The sequence below is a fragment of the Filicampus tigris genome, chromosome 13 (genome assembly GCF_054856515.1).
Source record: "Filicampus tigris isolate MCC_2025a chromosome 13, RoL_Ftig_1.0, whole genome shotgun sequence".
In the NCBI taxonomy this organism is placed as follows: Eukaryota; Metazoa; Chordata; class Actinopteri; order Syngnathiformes; family Syngnathidae; genus Filicampus; species Filicampus tigris.
Window position 1 is genome coordinate 4,978,823 of NC_141229.1, and position 17,035 is coordinate 4,995,857.

The window sequence follows — 17,035 nt, forward strand, 5'->3', positions numbered from 1 at the left end:
ATAGACAGTTTAGTGGACTATGTAGTTCACTTAATAGTGATGCATAGCAGACATTAGCGGCCGTTAGGGTATTTTCTAAACAAGAGCGCTTTTCCTTCTAAGGAGTCATGGCGCCTGTCTAAATGTGACCAGTGTGTAAATATTGATAAAGGCGGTACGTTCCACCGCGTGTCCCTTCGACACGAGCTCCGTTAGGGCACCTTTGTATTTTTTTCGGACTCCTCCGTGACGCGTTGTCGCCATGGCGACCACTAAACTCCCGCCATGATGCGGAGGACACGTTCAAGGTGGCAGATGAGCTTAAAGGCGTTGTAGTTGGTCAGAGTAGTGCCGCGCGCGTATTGCGGAGGGATAACGTTAGGCACACTAGGACCACCTTTGTCCGTGAATCATACTGAGCGGGCTCCCACTTGTGTCGCTAAAAATGAACCGGCAAGTGCAGTATTAGGAGAAGAAAACGAATACGCATTTTAATTAACTTGACATTTTGATCTGTGAATGTTTTTTTAACAATACGTTTATTCAATGTTCTCATTTCTATATACCGCTAATTATCCTTGTATTTTTATTATTTATTTGTTTCCAATTATTTTTGTTCTTTTTCATTTTTCTTTTTGTTTTTTTCTCGATCCTGAAAAAAAAAAAAAAAAAAAAGGGAAAATGTAATTAATTATTAAAACATGATTCTCGTGTTGTATTTTATTCAAACTTTTATTTCTTTATTACCGCAGCTGAAACTGCCTTATAGTGACACATCTGCTATCCATTTTGGCTCAAACAATCAAATCAACCAAACAGAGAGTGTCATATATTTCCACGCAGCTCTTGCGTCGGCCGTCATTGGTTTGCGCAGGTGTACCTAATGACGCGGCCGATTGAATGACATCATCCACAAGCTTTCCTTCTACTTTTGCTGGCACTGTTTGGCTCCTCTGTTGGGAATTTCAAGGATGGAACCTTTTTTTTTTTTTTTTTTTTTTTTTTTTTTTTTGCCATAAAAAAAAAAAAAAAAACACATAATCATGATGATGATGACGATGGCGTCTGGTGTCGTAGGCGGAGACGGCGGCCAACAGGATCTGCAAGGTGCTGGCCGTCAATCAAGAAAATGAGCAGCTGATGACGGACTATGAGAAGCTGGCCAGTGATGTGAGCACGCCCTGCCTCTCCCCGACACACACTTCCTATGTCCCCATTCCATCTCTTTGCAATCCTTCCTTACACCCCCCCCCCCCCCCCAACTCACCCCGAACTCACCCAGGGGTGTTTGTGCTCCACATAGGCATTAGTAGAAACAAGTGTAATGGAAGTTTGTATTTTATAAGTACATAATGGAAAAAGAAATAGCTTTGGGTAATTTATCGTGGGCGCGGAAGCAAACCACCGCTAGAGGGTAGTACTTTTGGCGGCTGCCTGGAACTTTTTTAGTTCCATGAAGTACCGAGATGTCAAAAATTTGATTTATTTTATTTTTAGTTTAATTAATTTAATGAGAGAATTATAAGATGGGTTTACATGGAGTCCTACTCCAATTACAATGAAACCGAATGACCAAACGGAATGAAAATGCCCCATCTGAACACCTCCATCGGAATAAGGAGGCCAAATCTGAATGGAATTTCATTCAGATTCTTAAGGGTGTATTCCTTTTGCAAATCCAAACAAAGTCATGTAAACAGTTCGATCGGAATAGACCGTCTTGACGCAAATGTGGATTGACGTCGTCTTTGACGCACTTCAAAAATGGCAGCGTCCTTCCGCAGCTTGTCTGTGATGGGAGAATGTGTTTCAAACTACATGTAACTTTTTTTTTAATCAAGCTGTTGCTTTTAAAGCAAGTGTTAAAACAGCGACTGCCCTAAATAGACAAATGAACTCCACCTAAATAAATCACATGATGTTTAAATGAATCTGCCCGTTACACGGCTGCAAAGCGGCTGTGCTGATTAATGTTGTGGTGCATGTAAACCACAGATTGGAATAGATCACGTTTCATGTAAACAGGTGACCGGAGATCTTCGGTCTTGATGATTTCAATCAGAATGACAAAGAAGTAAACCCAACTATTGTAGCTATGTTGAGTTGCCAAAACAGTATTCTCTGCGCCTTTATTCTTAAAAAAAAACAAAAAAACATCATTTTCGTGCAAGTCATCTGTTTCTTTCTTTTAAAACAATTGGAAATTATTACTGTAAAATTCCTCTGTCTGTAGTGCTTACACTATTCACGTTTCTTATAGCGACCACTTTTTACAGGACCTTTTGCTTGAATTCCAAATTGTTTGTGGGATTCAAAATTGGTGGTTGCGCTATAGATTGAATGGCGATAGTGATAGATGTTGTTTTTTAACTTTAGGTTAGGTTAAAAGCATAAATGCTCCTTTAAATCCCACAATATTTGTTACCAGGCGTTAACTCTATTCTTATTTTTCCCTATTTTTCACACACACACACACATCGCATCCACTTGTCCCACTTCCGCTCTTTCCACCACCATCCTTCATTTTACTTGCATGCGTCTCAATCCTTTTCCGTCCACACGCACACACACACGTACGCTTTTCAGCTGCTGGAGTGGATCCGCCGCACCATCCCGTGGCTAGAGAACCGTGTGCCCGAGAACACCATGCAGGCCATGCAGCAGAAGCTGGAGGACTTTCGCGACTATCGCCGGATGCACAAGCCGCCCAAAGTGCAGGAGAAGTGCCAGCTGGAGATCAACTTCAACACGCTGCAGACCAAGCTGAGGCTCAGCAACCGGCCCGCCTTCATGCCCTCCGAGGGCCAGATGGTGTCGGTGGGTTTCCTTTCTGTCCAAATCCTTTGGTCATACCTCAGAAAACTACAACAGTGGGTTCTCAAACTTTTTTACACCAAGTGCCACCTAAAAAAAAAAATAAAAAAATAAAAATAAAAAAAATTAGCACCATGATGTGTCGCTCATACTGTAAAAGTAAACAAAAAAAAAGTACCTTAATAAATGTTTGGAAAACAAATGGTTCTTAATCATTAAAGACAAATGTATAAAATCAAATGTTTACTCAGTTTAAAAAGAAAAAGGTGTGTGCCACTGTCACATTATGCACAGAATTAACATTAACACTGGGCTTGGATAGAGAAAAATGAAAAAAAAAAAAACAACTTAATGATTCAATGAAAATGTATTGCACATAATTGTTTAAATACAAATTTTACCCAAATAAATCATGTAAAACAGTTCTTAAAAATTATATGCAAATGTAAAAAAAAAAAAAGTGTTAACTCAATTTGTACTGCCCCTAATATTTTCCAATATTTGAGTTTAAATGTATTTCGTCACCTTGGTAAAAGAATGAACTAAGCTACCACCAGACTGAGCCCGCATAACACTACGACACTTACTGTAAGTCATTGAGCTCGAAGACTCAAACCGTCTTTCCCTGCAGGACATCAACAACGCATGGGGCAACCTGGAGGGCGCCGAAAAAGGCTACGAGGAGTGGCTCCTCAACGAGATCCGACGCCTGGAGAGACTGGATCACCTGGCCGAGAAGTTCCGCCAGAAAGCGGCCATCCATGAAGGCTGGACAGAAGGTAAGAAAGTGGCAGAAGAAACCAAGCGAAAGATTTTTTTTTTTTTTGGAGTTTTTAACGTTTTAATTTAATGTATCAATATTTAATTTGTGTATTTCAATGTATTTACGTTAGAGATAGACTGACATGTTTTTTTCAGGGCTGATACCGATTAATTAGTAGTCAAGGAGGCCAATAAGTGATATTTGGAGCCGATGTTCCTTTGCCATAAAAAGGAAAATATTTGTCAAAATTCTCCCAAATTCTCTCTTCAGCTCCCAGGCCCAGCTGCAAGTCTTAGAAAGTTCATTGAAAACGTAAACAGATAAACAGCTCCCTAAAGTTTTCTACCGTCAATAAAGTGGTACAAGAATGCAGTATAACTGAAATGCTAAATGTTTCTCTTAGCTGAAGGTCAAACAAAAACAAAAAGTGCAGAGAGTTCCCAGGCTCGGCAGCATCTCTTACAAAGTTCAGTTGGAAAATTTAAATAAATAAATAATTCCCTGAGGTTTGCCAAAAATTTAAGATGATCTTTTATTGGCCGGCAGATTTAAAAAAAATATGTATAATAATAATAATATTCTTTTTAAAAAGCAGATACGATACAATACAACTTTATTTATACAGCGCATTTCACAACAGCTGATGCCGATGCTGCATGTGTCAAAATGCCAAACTTTGGCGCCGATAATCGGCCCAACCAATAATCGATCTAACCCCAGTGTATTTTTGTGTGTATATTTTATTTTAAATTTGATTTTACTTCATATATTTTTATTGAACCAATTGCTTGGATGTACAGTATTGTATATGTAATATATCTAATGTCATGTATTTAATTAATTAATTTCATTTCATTTTATACTTTGTTTATTATCAAAATAATTTGTCTTAATTTATTAATTGCATTATGTATGTGTAATAATTCAAATTTAATGAATGGCTTTGAATTTACATTTACTTAATCTAATTTGAGTACGTAATCTATATTTCATTTATTGCAATTTGTTAAATTGCAACTTTTCATTGTTATTTGCCTTTTTAATTGATTTTTTTTTTTTTTTTCAATCTCCAGCCATCCATTTTCTGTACTGTCTATATCTGATGAAATTAATGAAATATATTTATTGTATTGTTTTTAATAATGAAACATTGTAACTACCTATATCAAATGTGTCGTTGCAAAAGCGCTAATTTATTTATTGTTGCTTGGCAGAATTTATGATGGCACAACTTTAGGGATTTGCTGTCTCATAAAATCAGACTGACAAACAAACAACATTCTCACGATTGTGAGTCTAGTTTCAACACGTTATCGCAAACATACGTTTTTTTTTTTTCACCACACTTCCCCTCTGCTGGCTCGCCGGTGGGACTGCCGTGAGATCGCGATGGCTTGAGTATTTGCCTCCCTGTGCAGGCAAGGAGGAGATGCTGCAGCGCAAAGACTTCGAGACGGCGTCGCTGTCGGAGATCAAGGCGCTGCTGAAGAAGCACGAGGCCTTCGAGAGCGACCTGGCCGCCCATCAGGACCGCGTGGAGCAGATTGCCGCCATCGCGCAGGAGTTGAAGTAAGACAAAAACGCCATGCTGATGTTGACAGTGGAAAGACCTTTTTTTGTAGATCTTTTCACTGCAATTGTAATTGTAAGACTGGGAACCGAAGCGGGTGTGTGGAAGACATTTTCTCAGTGGAACAGTATTTATAAAACATTACGTTGTCTTTGAGTAATTTAGCAAAACATAATGGCTAGCCTGCCTGCTAAAATTAGCTCTAAAGCGCTCTATCCATGTCAGTATCATAAGAGCATGTCTGCGCCATAAATCGGAGCTACAGAAAAATGGCAATTAATGAACCAATAACCTCAATGATCGTGTCAAGTACGCCTGACTTTCCACCACGTCTATTGTGGAATCAATTTAGCTGTTGAAATTTCAATTATGGCTGGTGTTCGTCTCCCTTCCAGGCGGTTGGCCTCACATACAGTAACATCTTTTCAACTGACACTTGAGGAGTTTGTCAATTAGCGCTACCCTCGGGAGTTAGCTTGATTTTTGGCCACCCGGAAGAGATCATGTGTAACGTCATGGTGAAAAAAAATCTATCCCAAAAGATATACTCAGGTTTTGATGTTGTGTTCCAGCGAGCTGGATTACTACGACTCGCCAAATGTAAACAGTCGCTGCCAGAGAATTTGCGACCAGTGGGATGCCCTTGGGACTATGACTAAGCAACGCAGTGAAGCACTGCAGGTGAGTCCATTATGTGCTATTATATTTAAGACCCAAACACACAGTTTATACCCCTCTGATGTTTCTTGAAATTTCATTCCTGAAACCAGTTTCACTTAGTACCATGAAATTTGGTACGCTGGTCTACCATGGCTAGTCTTGTTAAAAAAAAAAGTGTCAAGAACCCACGTGTGAAACGATATTGGAAGTCTTTCATTTTAGTTTGAAGTGGACAGTTTGGATTTATTTATTTTAAAATTCAGCCCCCAAATCCACTTTCACTGTGCAACATTAAATTTGCCAGGCATGTTTATCATGAGAAAGCCCACCAAAAAACAGAAAAGAAAAAAAAAAAGAAGCCATGCCCTTAAACACATTGGAAGTCTGCCCATTTGATTCAAAGTGGCCATTTTGGCTTGGTAAAACACCCTTCTGAATTTTTTTTTTGATTCAGCCCCCCCAAGGCACCAAGTAAAGCTCTTTCTTTGAAACAAATGTTAAAAAAAAACAATAATGACCTTCAACAGAGAACAGAGAAGCTTCTGGAAACCATCGATCAGTTGTACCTGGAGTTCGCAAAGAGAGCGGCTCCATTCAACAACTGGATGGAGGGTGCCATGGAGGACCTGCAGGACTCCTTCATAGTCCACACCATTGAGGAAATCCAAGTGAGGATGCAGTAAAATAAAGTCATCACTGAGGAGGTTTCACTATATGTTCTCACATTGCAATACATGTGTGCCACAGGGACTCAGCACGGCCCACGAGCAGTTCAAGGCCACGCTGCCCGAGGCGGACAAAGAGCGCCAGGCCATCCTGGGCATCCACAATGAGATTGCCAAGATCATGCAGACGTACCACGTTAACATGTCCGGCATCAACCCTTACACCACCATCAACCCTCAGGAGATCAACGCCAAGTGGGACAAGGTGATTACAAGCTGTCCTCCGTGTGACTCTGAAATACTTTGCCTCGCAGCTACATAATAGCAGACTACGGGTGACGTTAGCCGTGACATTGAAAGATTTTGTCTAATAGAGAATGACATGCTCGTTAGCTAGCTGCTAACGTTAGCGGTGATACTGAAATACTTCTCACAGCTTACAATGTGCTAACCTCAGCCATGACACGGTTATATATTATGCAATATTGTCGCGCAGTGAATCGCACGCTAGCCACTAAAGCAAGCAGCTAACATTAGCTGTGAAATACCTTTACAGTTTGCGACAGGCTAGCAACTAGCAGCTATTGTTAACAAAGACTATGAAATACTCTGTCTCAGACGCACAGGCCAACTAGCAGACGATGATGACAGCATTGTAACAGAAATGTTTTTTTTTTTGTCTTGCTGCTCTTATAGCCAGCTAGCTGCTAGCGCTAGCATTGACACTGAAATCCTTTGGCTCACAAAAACAGGCCTACTAGCGGACGACAGGAGCAGTGTAACAGAAGTATTTAGTTTTGCAGCTAACGATGTGCTAGCCAGCTAGCAGCTAACTGTAGCAGTGACACTGAAAAATACTGGCTTACGGGTAACGATTCGCTATGATTGGCTAAAAAAAACAATATCGTAAATATCACTCCCTTTAATAAAGAACAAGTTATTTTATTCAAAGATGAATCCCCTCCGTTTTCAAAATTGATAAATATAATAATTATACAAGGTAAATACCATATTCACTCCAGCAAATGGAGAAATAAGTCCCCGTCACTAAAATGTTTCCAAAATGAGTCAAACAAACATTTCTTTAATCTTAATGGTAGAAAGAAGTGAAAGGATAATGGGTTTGGTGGAAACTGCAAAACAATATCATTTGTTTGAATGTGAAGAGTCTCAATGATTGTTACCTTCAAATTTTGTGTTACTTTATTTTATGTTTTTAAACACTTAAAGCAATTTTTTTACATTTTTGGAAAGCCATGCAAATGTTCTTTTTCTGTTTATAATGTAGACGTGTTCTGAAGATTCCAGATGTTTTCCTGTTCAAGAATGTATATAAATACATTTTAGGAAATAAAAAAAAGGTAACGATTCGCTAGCCACTAAGTGCGTAGCTGTCATTAGCGGTGATACGGAAACACTTCAATATGTCTCCGAGCTCATGATGAGCGGGTAGCAGCTAACATTAGCAATGACACGGAAATATTTGGTCTTAGAGTTAGAGACGCGCTAATGGATCAAATTAGCACTGTAATACTTTACCACTCACCCTTTGACTAGCGCTTTAATCACGATCATTAGCAGTTATATTGAAATACCTCAACTCACAGCCACAAAAACGTTCTATGCCACTGAACACAGAATTGCAGTATAGCATAATAACCTGTTAATGACGTGTCCTTGCAGGTGCGACAGCTGGTTCCTCAGCGAGACCAGGCCCTGATCGAGGAGCACGCCCGGCAGCAGAACAACGAGCGTCTGCGCCGCCAGTTCGCCAGCCAGGCCAACGTCATCGGGCCTTGGATCCAAACCAAGATGGAGGTCAGTCCAAAGGCCAGCCTGCTCAGCGATAACCTCATGTTCTCCGTCCAATTTTCTAATTTCCCCCTGTGCACGTGGATTTCTAGGAAATCGGTTACATCTCAATGGAACTGCACGGCACGCTGGAGGACCAGTTGGCGCACCTGCGGCAGTATGAGAAGAGTATCGTCAACTACATGCCCAAGATTGAGCAATTGGAGGGAGACCACCAGCTCATCCAGGCCGCGCTTATCTTTGACAATAAGCACACCAACTACACCATGGAGGTAGCCAGCAAGCGGTTCGCGTTAGCGAAGCGGCTAACGTTAGCGTTGATACCGAACAACATTAGCAAAAGGATCCTAGCGAAGGAGATATTAGGGGAAAAAGTGACCAGAAGGGTGGAGACATTAGGAAAGCAAAACCCAAGTGATAATTTGAACGTGTCATGTGTTCAGCACATCCGTGTGGGCTGGGAGCAGCTGCTGACCACCATCGCTCGCACCATCAACGAGATCGAGAACCAGATCCTGACGCGGGACGCCAAAGGCATCAGCCAGGAGCAGCTCAACGAGTTCAGGGCCTCCTTCAACCACTTTGACAGGGTCAGTTGCGATTCTTCTATGTTCTTAGCAAGTGCTAGCAGCTAACGTTAGCAGCAACGCCGAAACACTTGGTCTGACTGCTAACCGCGCGCTAGCCACTCAACCTGTGACTAGTGCTAGCAGCTAACGTTAGCAGTGATCATTTTAAGTTTATGAGAACATAGTTCTAATATATGTATAGCTTGTAAACAGTATAGTGTAAAAAATAGATATCGGAACGATGACGCTGCAGTCAGCACATGGTCTGCGAGCCTGCCTCACACACTGCACATTAACGCCTGAGAATGCCCTGGCCGAGCAACACGTGTGAATTTGCGTGTGTGCGTATGTTTGGATAAGTGTGTGTGTGTGTGCGCGCATATGCGTGCATGTATTTGAGCTTGTGTTTGTGTTTATGTGTGTGTGTGTGTGTGTGTGTTAGGGGTGTCACAATATAGTGATATCGCAAGATTAAAATTGATCAAATATAACGTCGTCATCATGTCACGATATTAATAGCAGCAAATCTGTGCAGCAAATCAGTTTCAAAGCCCAAGTTGTTTTCCATTTGTGCAGTTCCAGCACCCTCTGGTGGTTAGTTTATTAGTGCAGTTTAATTTGATGCCACCAATGGCCAAGCCGTATTTCTTTGTGAGTGCTGTTATGTACAAAAACAGAATATTGAGATGTTTTTTTTGAATATGCGCTTCCTTTTTTTTTTTTCCCAATATCGCAATCTTTTATACAGTATCGTGAGCTTTGTATATATCGGCCACCTCCCCACAATATCGTGGTAATTATCGTATCGTGAGGGTCAGATCTGGATATTGTCGTATCGTGGATATCGTGACATCCCTACTGTGTGTCCGCGTGCATGCATACGCGTACCTTTGCGTGTGTATCCGTGTATATCCGCATGCGGTTGTGTGTCCACGAATGTTTGTGCGCTTGTATAGGTGAATTAGTGTGTGTGCAGTGTGTGCATTAGACTGTACACGCAGTGTATGCGCACATCTGTATGAGAATGTGTGAGTGCGTGTGCTCACCTGTGTTTGTTTTATACGTTGGTGTGTATTTGTGTGTGTGCATTGCTGTGCCCGTGTTTTTATCTGCGCCCATTAGTGCGTGTATTTGTGTGTGTGTGTGTGTGTGAGAGTGCGTGTGCGCACGTGTGTATGGTTGCGTGATCACATGCATGCGAGTGCGCGTCTTGCCCCTGCAGATGCTAACCAACATGCAATATGTCTTCTCTGTTCTCTGTGTGTATCCTGCATGCCTACCTCGCCACCCACCACATACCCACCCCCCACCCCACATGCACACATGGCTCCACCCCCTTGCCCACAATGCATGGTCTCACCCGCACCTCACCTTCAATCACCTTCTGCGCCGTTGTCCGAATGCCACCACCGTCCCGTCCTGCCCTGTCCTGTGGCTGTCACGGCTGTTATGTGTCGCTGCATGGCCCCGATGCCCACCAACCACAACCACTTCCCCTCACCACCGCCACACACGTCAGGACCACTCTGGCACGCTGGGGGCCGAGGAGTTCAAGGCCTGCCTGATCAGCCTGGGCTTCGATATCGCCAACGATGCGCAGGTACTTCTTTGAACTCATCTCACCTTTTTTTTCTTTTTTTTTTTTCTTTCCTCCCTGCTTTTCCTCCCTTCGTCCTCTCTTCCGACGGTTTCCTTTTGCTTCCCTCTCTTTTTTTTCTCTCTTTTTTTTTCCCCTTCCTGTCCGTCACTCGTCCTTTATATAGAAGAGAACGGGAGTGATGGACGCCGACGACTTCAAGTCCTGCCTTATCTCCGTTGGTTACAACCTGGTAACGTTTTTTTTTTTTTTTTTTTTTTTCATTTTGGTTTCTTTGAGAGACGGGGTGAGCAGGTAACACGCATGCGTTTTTGTGTGTTGTACGCTTTGAGATACAAGTTTGATTTGTTCCGTCACCATGCTCGTAACTCAAAGCGAGACAACTATGTAACTAGTTAGCAACTGAATAAATCAACAATTTTGAGCATGCTACCCAGAAATTTAGCTAAACAACTCACCGTCGAGCTACCTCAGAAAACTAGTAAACTATTTAACTAACCAAACGAATCACTAGCTTAACTAGCTAATGTACCTACCAATCAAATGAACTAGCTATGCAATTAATGAACTGACTGGCTGGATTGCTTTTGAACTAGCAAACCTTTTAAAACCAATATCTATAGCTAGCTAGCAAACCAGTAATTGATGAACAAACAAACTAGGTAATCATATCAAAAACTAAATTCTGTAGTTAGCTACCCAGCTACCAAACTATCTACAGTATTTCACTAGCTGAAGGAATAACAAGCTGACTAATTAGCAAACTAGCAAGCTACCCAGCAAGTTAGCTAATTACATACTGAAAATAACTAGCTAGCAACCCAGAAAACGAGCTAACTAAATGAATAATTGAGCCCCCTGCGTGGCAAATTAGCTAAGTAAATAATAATGAACGAACTAAATAGCTAGATAGCTAGTTCACGAGCTAACTAACTAAATAACTACTGTAGCAACCGAGCTGCCTAAAACAGGGATTCCACAGGCAGAACAATTACATTATTGTAATTAGTTAAGTGTTTGTGTATGTTTCCATGTGCATCGCAGGGCGAGAGCGAGTTTGCCCGCATCATGAGCATTGTAGACCCCAACCGCATGGGCGTGGTCACCTTTCAGGCCTTCATCGACTTTATGTCGCGCGAGACGGCCGACACCGACACGGCCGACCAGGTCATGGCCTCCTTCAAGGTTTTGGCCGGTGACAAGGTACGTCAGTTAGCAACGCCCCATAAAACAAAGAAAAATATAAATATGACGGAATATGATAAATCCCGAAAATTTGGGACTTATTCTAAAAGATCAAAGGCAAGCATAATTTCATATCTTGTGATTACCATGAAATGTTGTGACGTATTAAACAAGTGTTTAAACTTTTTTAGCTTTTTTTTTTTAGTTGCATTGGGACACAATTTTTTTTATAAATTGTATTTTAAAAATATTAATATAACATATAGCAATACAATACAAATTTATTTATATAGTGCATTTCACAACAGCTACAGCTGGAGTGTCCAATCAACTTACCATGCACGTAGATATATACATTTTGCATGTGTATGTACTGTACAGTTAATGGCATACATACATGATATATGAATCTTATAATAATTATTTAATATATTTCAATGTTTTTCTTGTGCCTTCAAATGTAAAATAAAATCAATCTGGCCCTCAACAGAACTACATCTTGGTGGACGAGCTGCAGCGGGAACTGCCCCCTGACCAGGCGGAGTACTGCATAGCCCGCATGGCCCCGTACACGGGCCCCGACGGCGTGCCCGGGGCCCTCGACTACATGTCCTTCTCCACCGCCCTCTACGGCGAGAGTGACCTTTGAACTCTCTCCGCCGCCCCGCCCCTCACCCACCTGCTTCTTTTGTACGTCTCTGGCCTTATCTTTTTTTTGTCCTCCTCACAAGTTGTGTTCCTTCGCTCCCCCCATGCCAAGCAGTTTACACAGAGAAAAACATGTTATGTTTTTATTTTCTTGTTGTTGTCCTCGTTCATAAAGGAATAAAGTTAACATATTTTATGATACTGAACAAAAAAACAAGGTATTTTTCTTCACCTGGTTGAGAGTGACAGATGGAAATTGTTATAAATAAAAATTGCTTTTATGTTCTACGTTTATTCTCTTATTTTTAACTAACATCTTCATACATAAAATATATAACTCCACTCATCCAACACAGTTGTGTTCCAGATTTGATATTTCAGCATATATCACAAAAAAAGCATAAGGTGCCAAGATGAATATATATTTTGACTGTTTCGTAAACGACATATTTTTAGTTGTTAACGTTTCCATGGGAGGCTAACAATTTCCTGCCTAAACGTGTCACTTTTGAACACGTGCTATAGTGTTATGGGGCATTTTTGTGGCAAAACACAACTTTCTGAGCTCAAAAGTAGCACCAAGTATAGCATTTTTACGCAGAAATAACATTGTTTGAAGACTTTCTTCAAGGTATGTGTCCCAAGGAAATATATCAAATTTCCATGCTGTCTAGTATTGCAGTTTGTGAACTAATCATATTAAACGTGGCCTGTTTGAGCAAATATTAAGTATTTTGAATGGTGGTCTAATGTAGCAAATTGCTGAAGTAATTACATTTTGGTTTTCCTTTTGGTGATCAAGCGTATTAATGGCAAAATATCGCTTTTGTAGGGCACTTTCTTGGACAAATTTGACAATTTAACCAAAAAGTTTTTATTGATTTGAGTACAGTTTTTAGTGAATATAACTATTTTGGAGTCAACCATTGTTTTGTGCACAAATGTACGTTTGTTGCCGAATATGTAGCTATAGATATATAGGTTCTTATTTGTTATATGTTAAATGTAATTTAGTAACAGTAATTTAATCTCAACACTATCAGATAATTTAATGTGAATATACAACGCGAAATTGAAGTGTTAAAATTCATTGTACTTCGCAGCCCTCCGTATATTTTTGGTGATCGGAACAAACCCATAAAGTGGCTGATGGTTTGATTTCACAAACTTCGATGTTCACTGGATTAGCAAGAACCAGCCTAACGTTTTGTTTCGCACCAAAGTTGGGCGTGACTACTCGAAATTTGACCTAAAACATCATTTTTGGCTTCCCTACTGAATTAACTACGGAAACATATAAATTCAAATGAATGTCGATTAAATTTGGTTATTTGTTGGGAAAAACATGAAAACTAGGAGGTAGTATGGCGGAACGTGATTTTACTCTGCATTCTTAGCCTTCCGAGCTTTTCAACGGGTTGGCCCAAAGCCGTTAAGGCTTCCAAACTGTGCTCTTGGACTTCACCAGCAGGGACGTTTACTGGATTAAATTGAAATCATATAAACTCGTCGTAACTAGAAACTATTTGTTACTCATATTTTGATAGTCAAAAGAAATTAAAACGTTGGACAGCCGTGTAGCACTACGGACGTTTTAGTACGCCGCACCCAAACCCGGAAGTGCACTCCAGCAATGTAACCTGCTTGGTTTGGGTCAGTTTAGCCACGCAAAAAGTGAGAAAAGGAGTTATGTTGACCTTAAAAGCACTGCAGAAGAACAAGAGTGTAAAATATGGAGTGCCTATGCTCGTAAGTATGCGCATGTATGTTGAATTGCATCCTTTTGTTGTCATTGTCGTGGTGATAAGACGTTAGCTGGTTTACGAGTAATTTGTATTAAATGTAGTTTAGTAAAACATTTCAATAACAGAGTAGCATAGAACAGGACATATAAAAGAGTAAAACAAACAAACATATTAAGGATACCACCTTGTTTTTTTCAGTTTCTTCATTTCAATCTCTGGTACTCTCTAGAGGTGCATCATGTGACTAACAGAAACATAGAATGCCTAAAATCTTTGTTTCAATATTGACTCTTAAAATAAACTCTCATGAGCTATTTTTGTTATTGTATTTAGTTAAACAAATGTACCTTTAGTCGTACCAGGTATTTAAAATGAACAAGAAACTGAAGAAACAAAGGCGATGTAATCATTTCAGAGAGTCAAACGTTTACATAAATGTTATTTTACAACAACAAAAAATATAATTAATGGGGATTTATTGAGTGTATTTGTGATTTTCACCCCAAGAATCTTGAAATCAAGATTATGGAAAGAAAAGCAGGAACTTAATACCGCTTATATTAAATCACAATAGGCTGGACTGAGATGTTTTGTCTCGTCCTCCAATCATTTTTCCCCTTCTATCTCAGCATTCACCAGCATTATGTTGTTGTTAAAAGTGCATTAATCGAGTTTGTGTGTGGTTTCAGCTGCTGGTGGTCGGCGGTTCCTTCGGCCTGCGGGAGTTCACGCAGATCCGCTACGACGCCCAGAAGATCAGGAGGAAGGTGTGCTACTGTTTCACTGCTAACTGCATCACCGTGTCACATGCTTACAAAAAAAGGCCAACAAATGTAATATTATTCTAAACAGTTGTATCGTTTTGCACAGTTTGAATACCAACACTTCACTTCTACAATCATTTAGTTAAAATATAGTGCACATCAAATTTGAATTAAAAAAAAATCTTAACGATTTCGTGCATATATGTTGTACAAAAAAAAGTTCAATACAACTGAACTCTACACAGACATTACTTTGAGCACCACTAGAGGGAGCCTGCATGCCACACTTTGAAAATCACTTTCCATCCGAAGCAACAAGACAATGAAGTGTACATAAATACCTAATGTGGTTTCTTTTGTGTGGTCTTAGTTGGATCCCTCACTGGAGGCCAAAGTGAACCTGCAGAGCCAGTCGGTCATTTTGGAGCAAGAGTACGAGGTGAGGAGATAAGATGGAGGGAAACATGAATATGTGTTCAAACTTGATTTTAAAAAAAAAAAGTGTCTACTCTTTATTCTGGTTTACATTGTCACAGAAGACAATATTCTGTTGGTCTTGGAATATCAGTCAAAATGCACTTCTTCTTCATTAGTGTTTAACGGCGGTTGGCATTACCACCACAGTCAAAATGCTGGAAAACAACTGTCAGTTTTACCAAGCCATGGCATCATGCCCATCATTAAAATAGTAGTATCTCAAAGTGTGCATTATAATGAGACAGAGTTTTAATTCCCTCAAAAATATATTTAACGTTATTGTAAGCCACTGCAACATACCGCCACTCTGCTTACATATAGGGAAAATGTTTACTTAAATAATCATTCAATTCAAATGATTTGTGTATAATAGTTCAATAACAAATTGTGAGCAATTAATCATTGGAAAACAAAACATTTTTTACAGATGAATTACAACTGCACTGACAAGTTCAATATAACTGAACTGCACTTAGGCAGTGATTCTTTCGTGTACCACCGGAGGGCGCACGCACTGCACGCTGAGAATTACCGTTGTAATTACGCATTGCACAACAGCGGGGACACAGGCAAGTACGGAAGCCTCGCTGGCTTGCACTGAAACGTTTGCTTGTCCTCCTCCTCTGCCTCCGCCATCTTGTTTTGTCGGAGCAGAAGATGAAGGATGCCAGTTTGGACGAGTGGAGGAACATTCGCGGCCCCCGGCCCTGGGAGAACTCCCGGCAATACCAGGAGCAGCAGCGCATGAAGAGCACCCCGGAGAGCTAGGACACACCCCTTTATATAAACAGTGGCGCCTTGAGATGTGAGTTTAGTTAGTTCCCAGATCACACTCGGAACTCAAAACCTCTTTCAAATCATCTTTTCCCATTATAATGAATGGAAATGCTGTTAATCCATTTAAACCAACCCCCCCCCCACCCTTACATTTTTTTATGTGTTTGATAATAATAGTAACAAAGAACACTATATTACTTTGTAAATACAGTAATTATATTAAATATACTTTATGAAATACACTATCATCCGCTTCTTACACACACTTTTTTTTTTTTTTCTCCATGGTTGGAAAAAAGAAAATTGACAAAATGCATTGACAAATAAAATTAAAATACAAGCAGAGAACACAACTCCCAATTTTTGCTCGGAGCTCAAGGCAAAAAAAAAAAAAAAGATTTTTTTGGGAGCGAGTAACGGCTCGTAATTTGAAAAACTCCTGAGGTCGGGCACTCTTAAGTCAAGGTACCACTGTAAAAATGTATATATATACTTTTAATAAATATATATATATATATATTAAAAATTCACTTGTTAATTTATTGAGCATATCTGCCAGTAGATGGTGGAATTGTGCTCCTCATGGTTCTTCATCACTGTACTCATGTCTACCAAAATAAATGCTCATTCAACCCTTTGTGTCCAATGAAAACTACATTTACATATGAAAAAAGCAGGCCTGACGCTTCATTTTTAAATGAAAAATCTATTCAAATATTCATCAGGCGCAATGACAACAGAGGCGGAAAAACGGCGTAAGATGTCTGACGAAACAAATTATTGTGTTGCCTTTGTGCCTTTGTTTTCATGGCGTCGATCAAGAAAAACTTTTTATTTATATATTTTTTTCAACTCTAAAAAAAAAATGGCGGACTTAAAAGATGAAAGGCAATTCCGTTGTTTTTGCGATAAAAAGAAAATAGGCCATGCTGTTCAGTACTTCAAATTTCACTGGATTTGTGAAAATTTTGTCTGTTTATGGACTAAATTATTTCCTTGAGTTGTCTGGT

General features: G+C 40.1%; 2 protein-coding genes and 1 long non-coding RNA gene across 8 annotated transcripts in view; 2 read left to right on the top strand and 1 right to left on the bottom strand.

Moving 5' to 3' along the window:
* actn1 (actinin, alpha 1) overlaps positions 1-12,550 on the top strand; it is a 46,734-nt gene extending 34,184 nt beyond the window's left edge. For 3 of the 6 annotated variants that reach the window (XM_086049806.1, XM_086049807.1, XM_086049805.1), the window contains 14 exons: positions 1,057-1,149; positions 2,566-2,796; positions 3,425-3,572; positions 4,975-5,125; positions 5,699-5,807; positions 6,314-6,454; positions 6,534-6,716; positions 8,135-8,269; positions 8,356-8,535; positions 8,707-8,853; positions 10,352-10,432; positions 10,596-10,661; positions 11,474-11,632; positions 12,105-12,550. In XM_086049806.1, coding sequence (XP_085905932.1) covers positions 1,057-1,149; positions 2,566-2,796; positions 3,425-3,572; positions 4,975-5,125; positions 5,699-5,807; positions 6,314-6,454; positions 6,534-6,716; positions 8,135-8,269; positions 8,356-8,535; positions 8,707-8,853; positions 10,352-10,432; positions 10,596-10,661; positions 11,474-11,632; positions 12,105-12,263 — 1,983 coding nt within the window. In that variant the 3' untranslated portion in view covers positions 12,264-12,550. The remainder of the gene's footprint in view (positions 1-1,056; positions 1,150-2,565; positions 2,797-3,424; positions 3,573-4,974; positions 5,126-5,698; positions 5,808-6,313; positions 6,455-6,533; positions 6,717-8,134; positions 8,270-8,355; positions 8,536-8,706; positions 8,854-10,351; positions 10,433-10,595; positions 10,662-11,473; positions 11,633-12,104) is intronic. The other 3 variants (XM_086049810.1, XM_086049809.1, XM_086049808.1) reach the window with 2 other exon arrangements.
* Positions 12,392-16,203, bottom strand: LOC147137282 (uncharacterized). The gene is made up of 2 exons (XR_015089353.1): positions 15,113-16,203; positions 12,392-14,817 (listed from the first exon to the last, which is right to left on the bottom strand). It is a non-coding gene; the product is annotated as an uncharacterized LOC147137282 (long non-coding RNA).
* cox16 (cytochrome c oxidase assembly factor COX16) lies at positions 13,443-16,658 on the top strand. The gene is made up of 4 exons (XM_086049823.1): positions 13,443-14,011; positions 14,697-14,774; positions 15,142-15,210; positions 15,903-16,658. Exons 1-4 carry the CDS (start codon positions 13,952-13,954, stop codon positions 16,014-16,016), a joined length of 321 nt encoding a protein of 106 aa, XP_085905949.1. The 5' UTR covers positions 13,443-13,951; the 3' UTR covers positions 16,017-16,658.
* The last annotated feature ends 377 nt before the right edge of the window (positions 16,659-17,035 follow it).

What these genes read in the sequence shown, in the direction of transcription:
- cox16 (XM_086049823.1), top strand. Translation starts at nt 13,952, where the DNA reads ATGTTGACCTTAAAAGCACTGCAGAAGAACAAGAGTGTAAAATATGGA. An exon ending in CCCAGAAGATCAGGAGGAAG is followed by an intron (nt 14,775 to 15,141) that starts GTGTGCTACTGT and finishes GTGTGGTCTTAG; the next exon opens with TTGGATCCCTCACTGGAGGC. An exon ending in TTTTGGAGCAAGAGTACGAG is followed by an intron (nt 15,211 to 15,902) that starts GTGAGGAGATAA and finishes TTGTCGGAGCAG; the next exon opens with AAGATGAAGGATGCCAGTTT.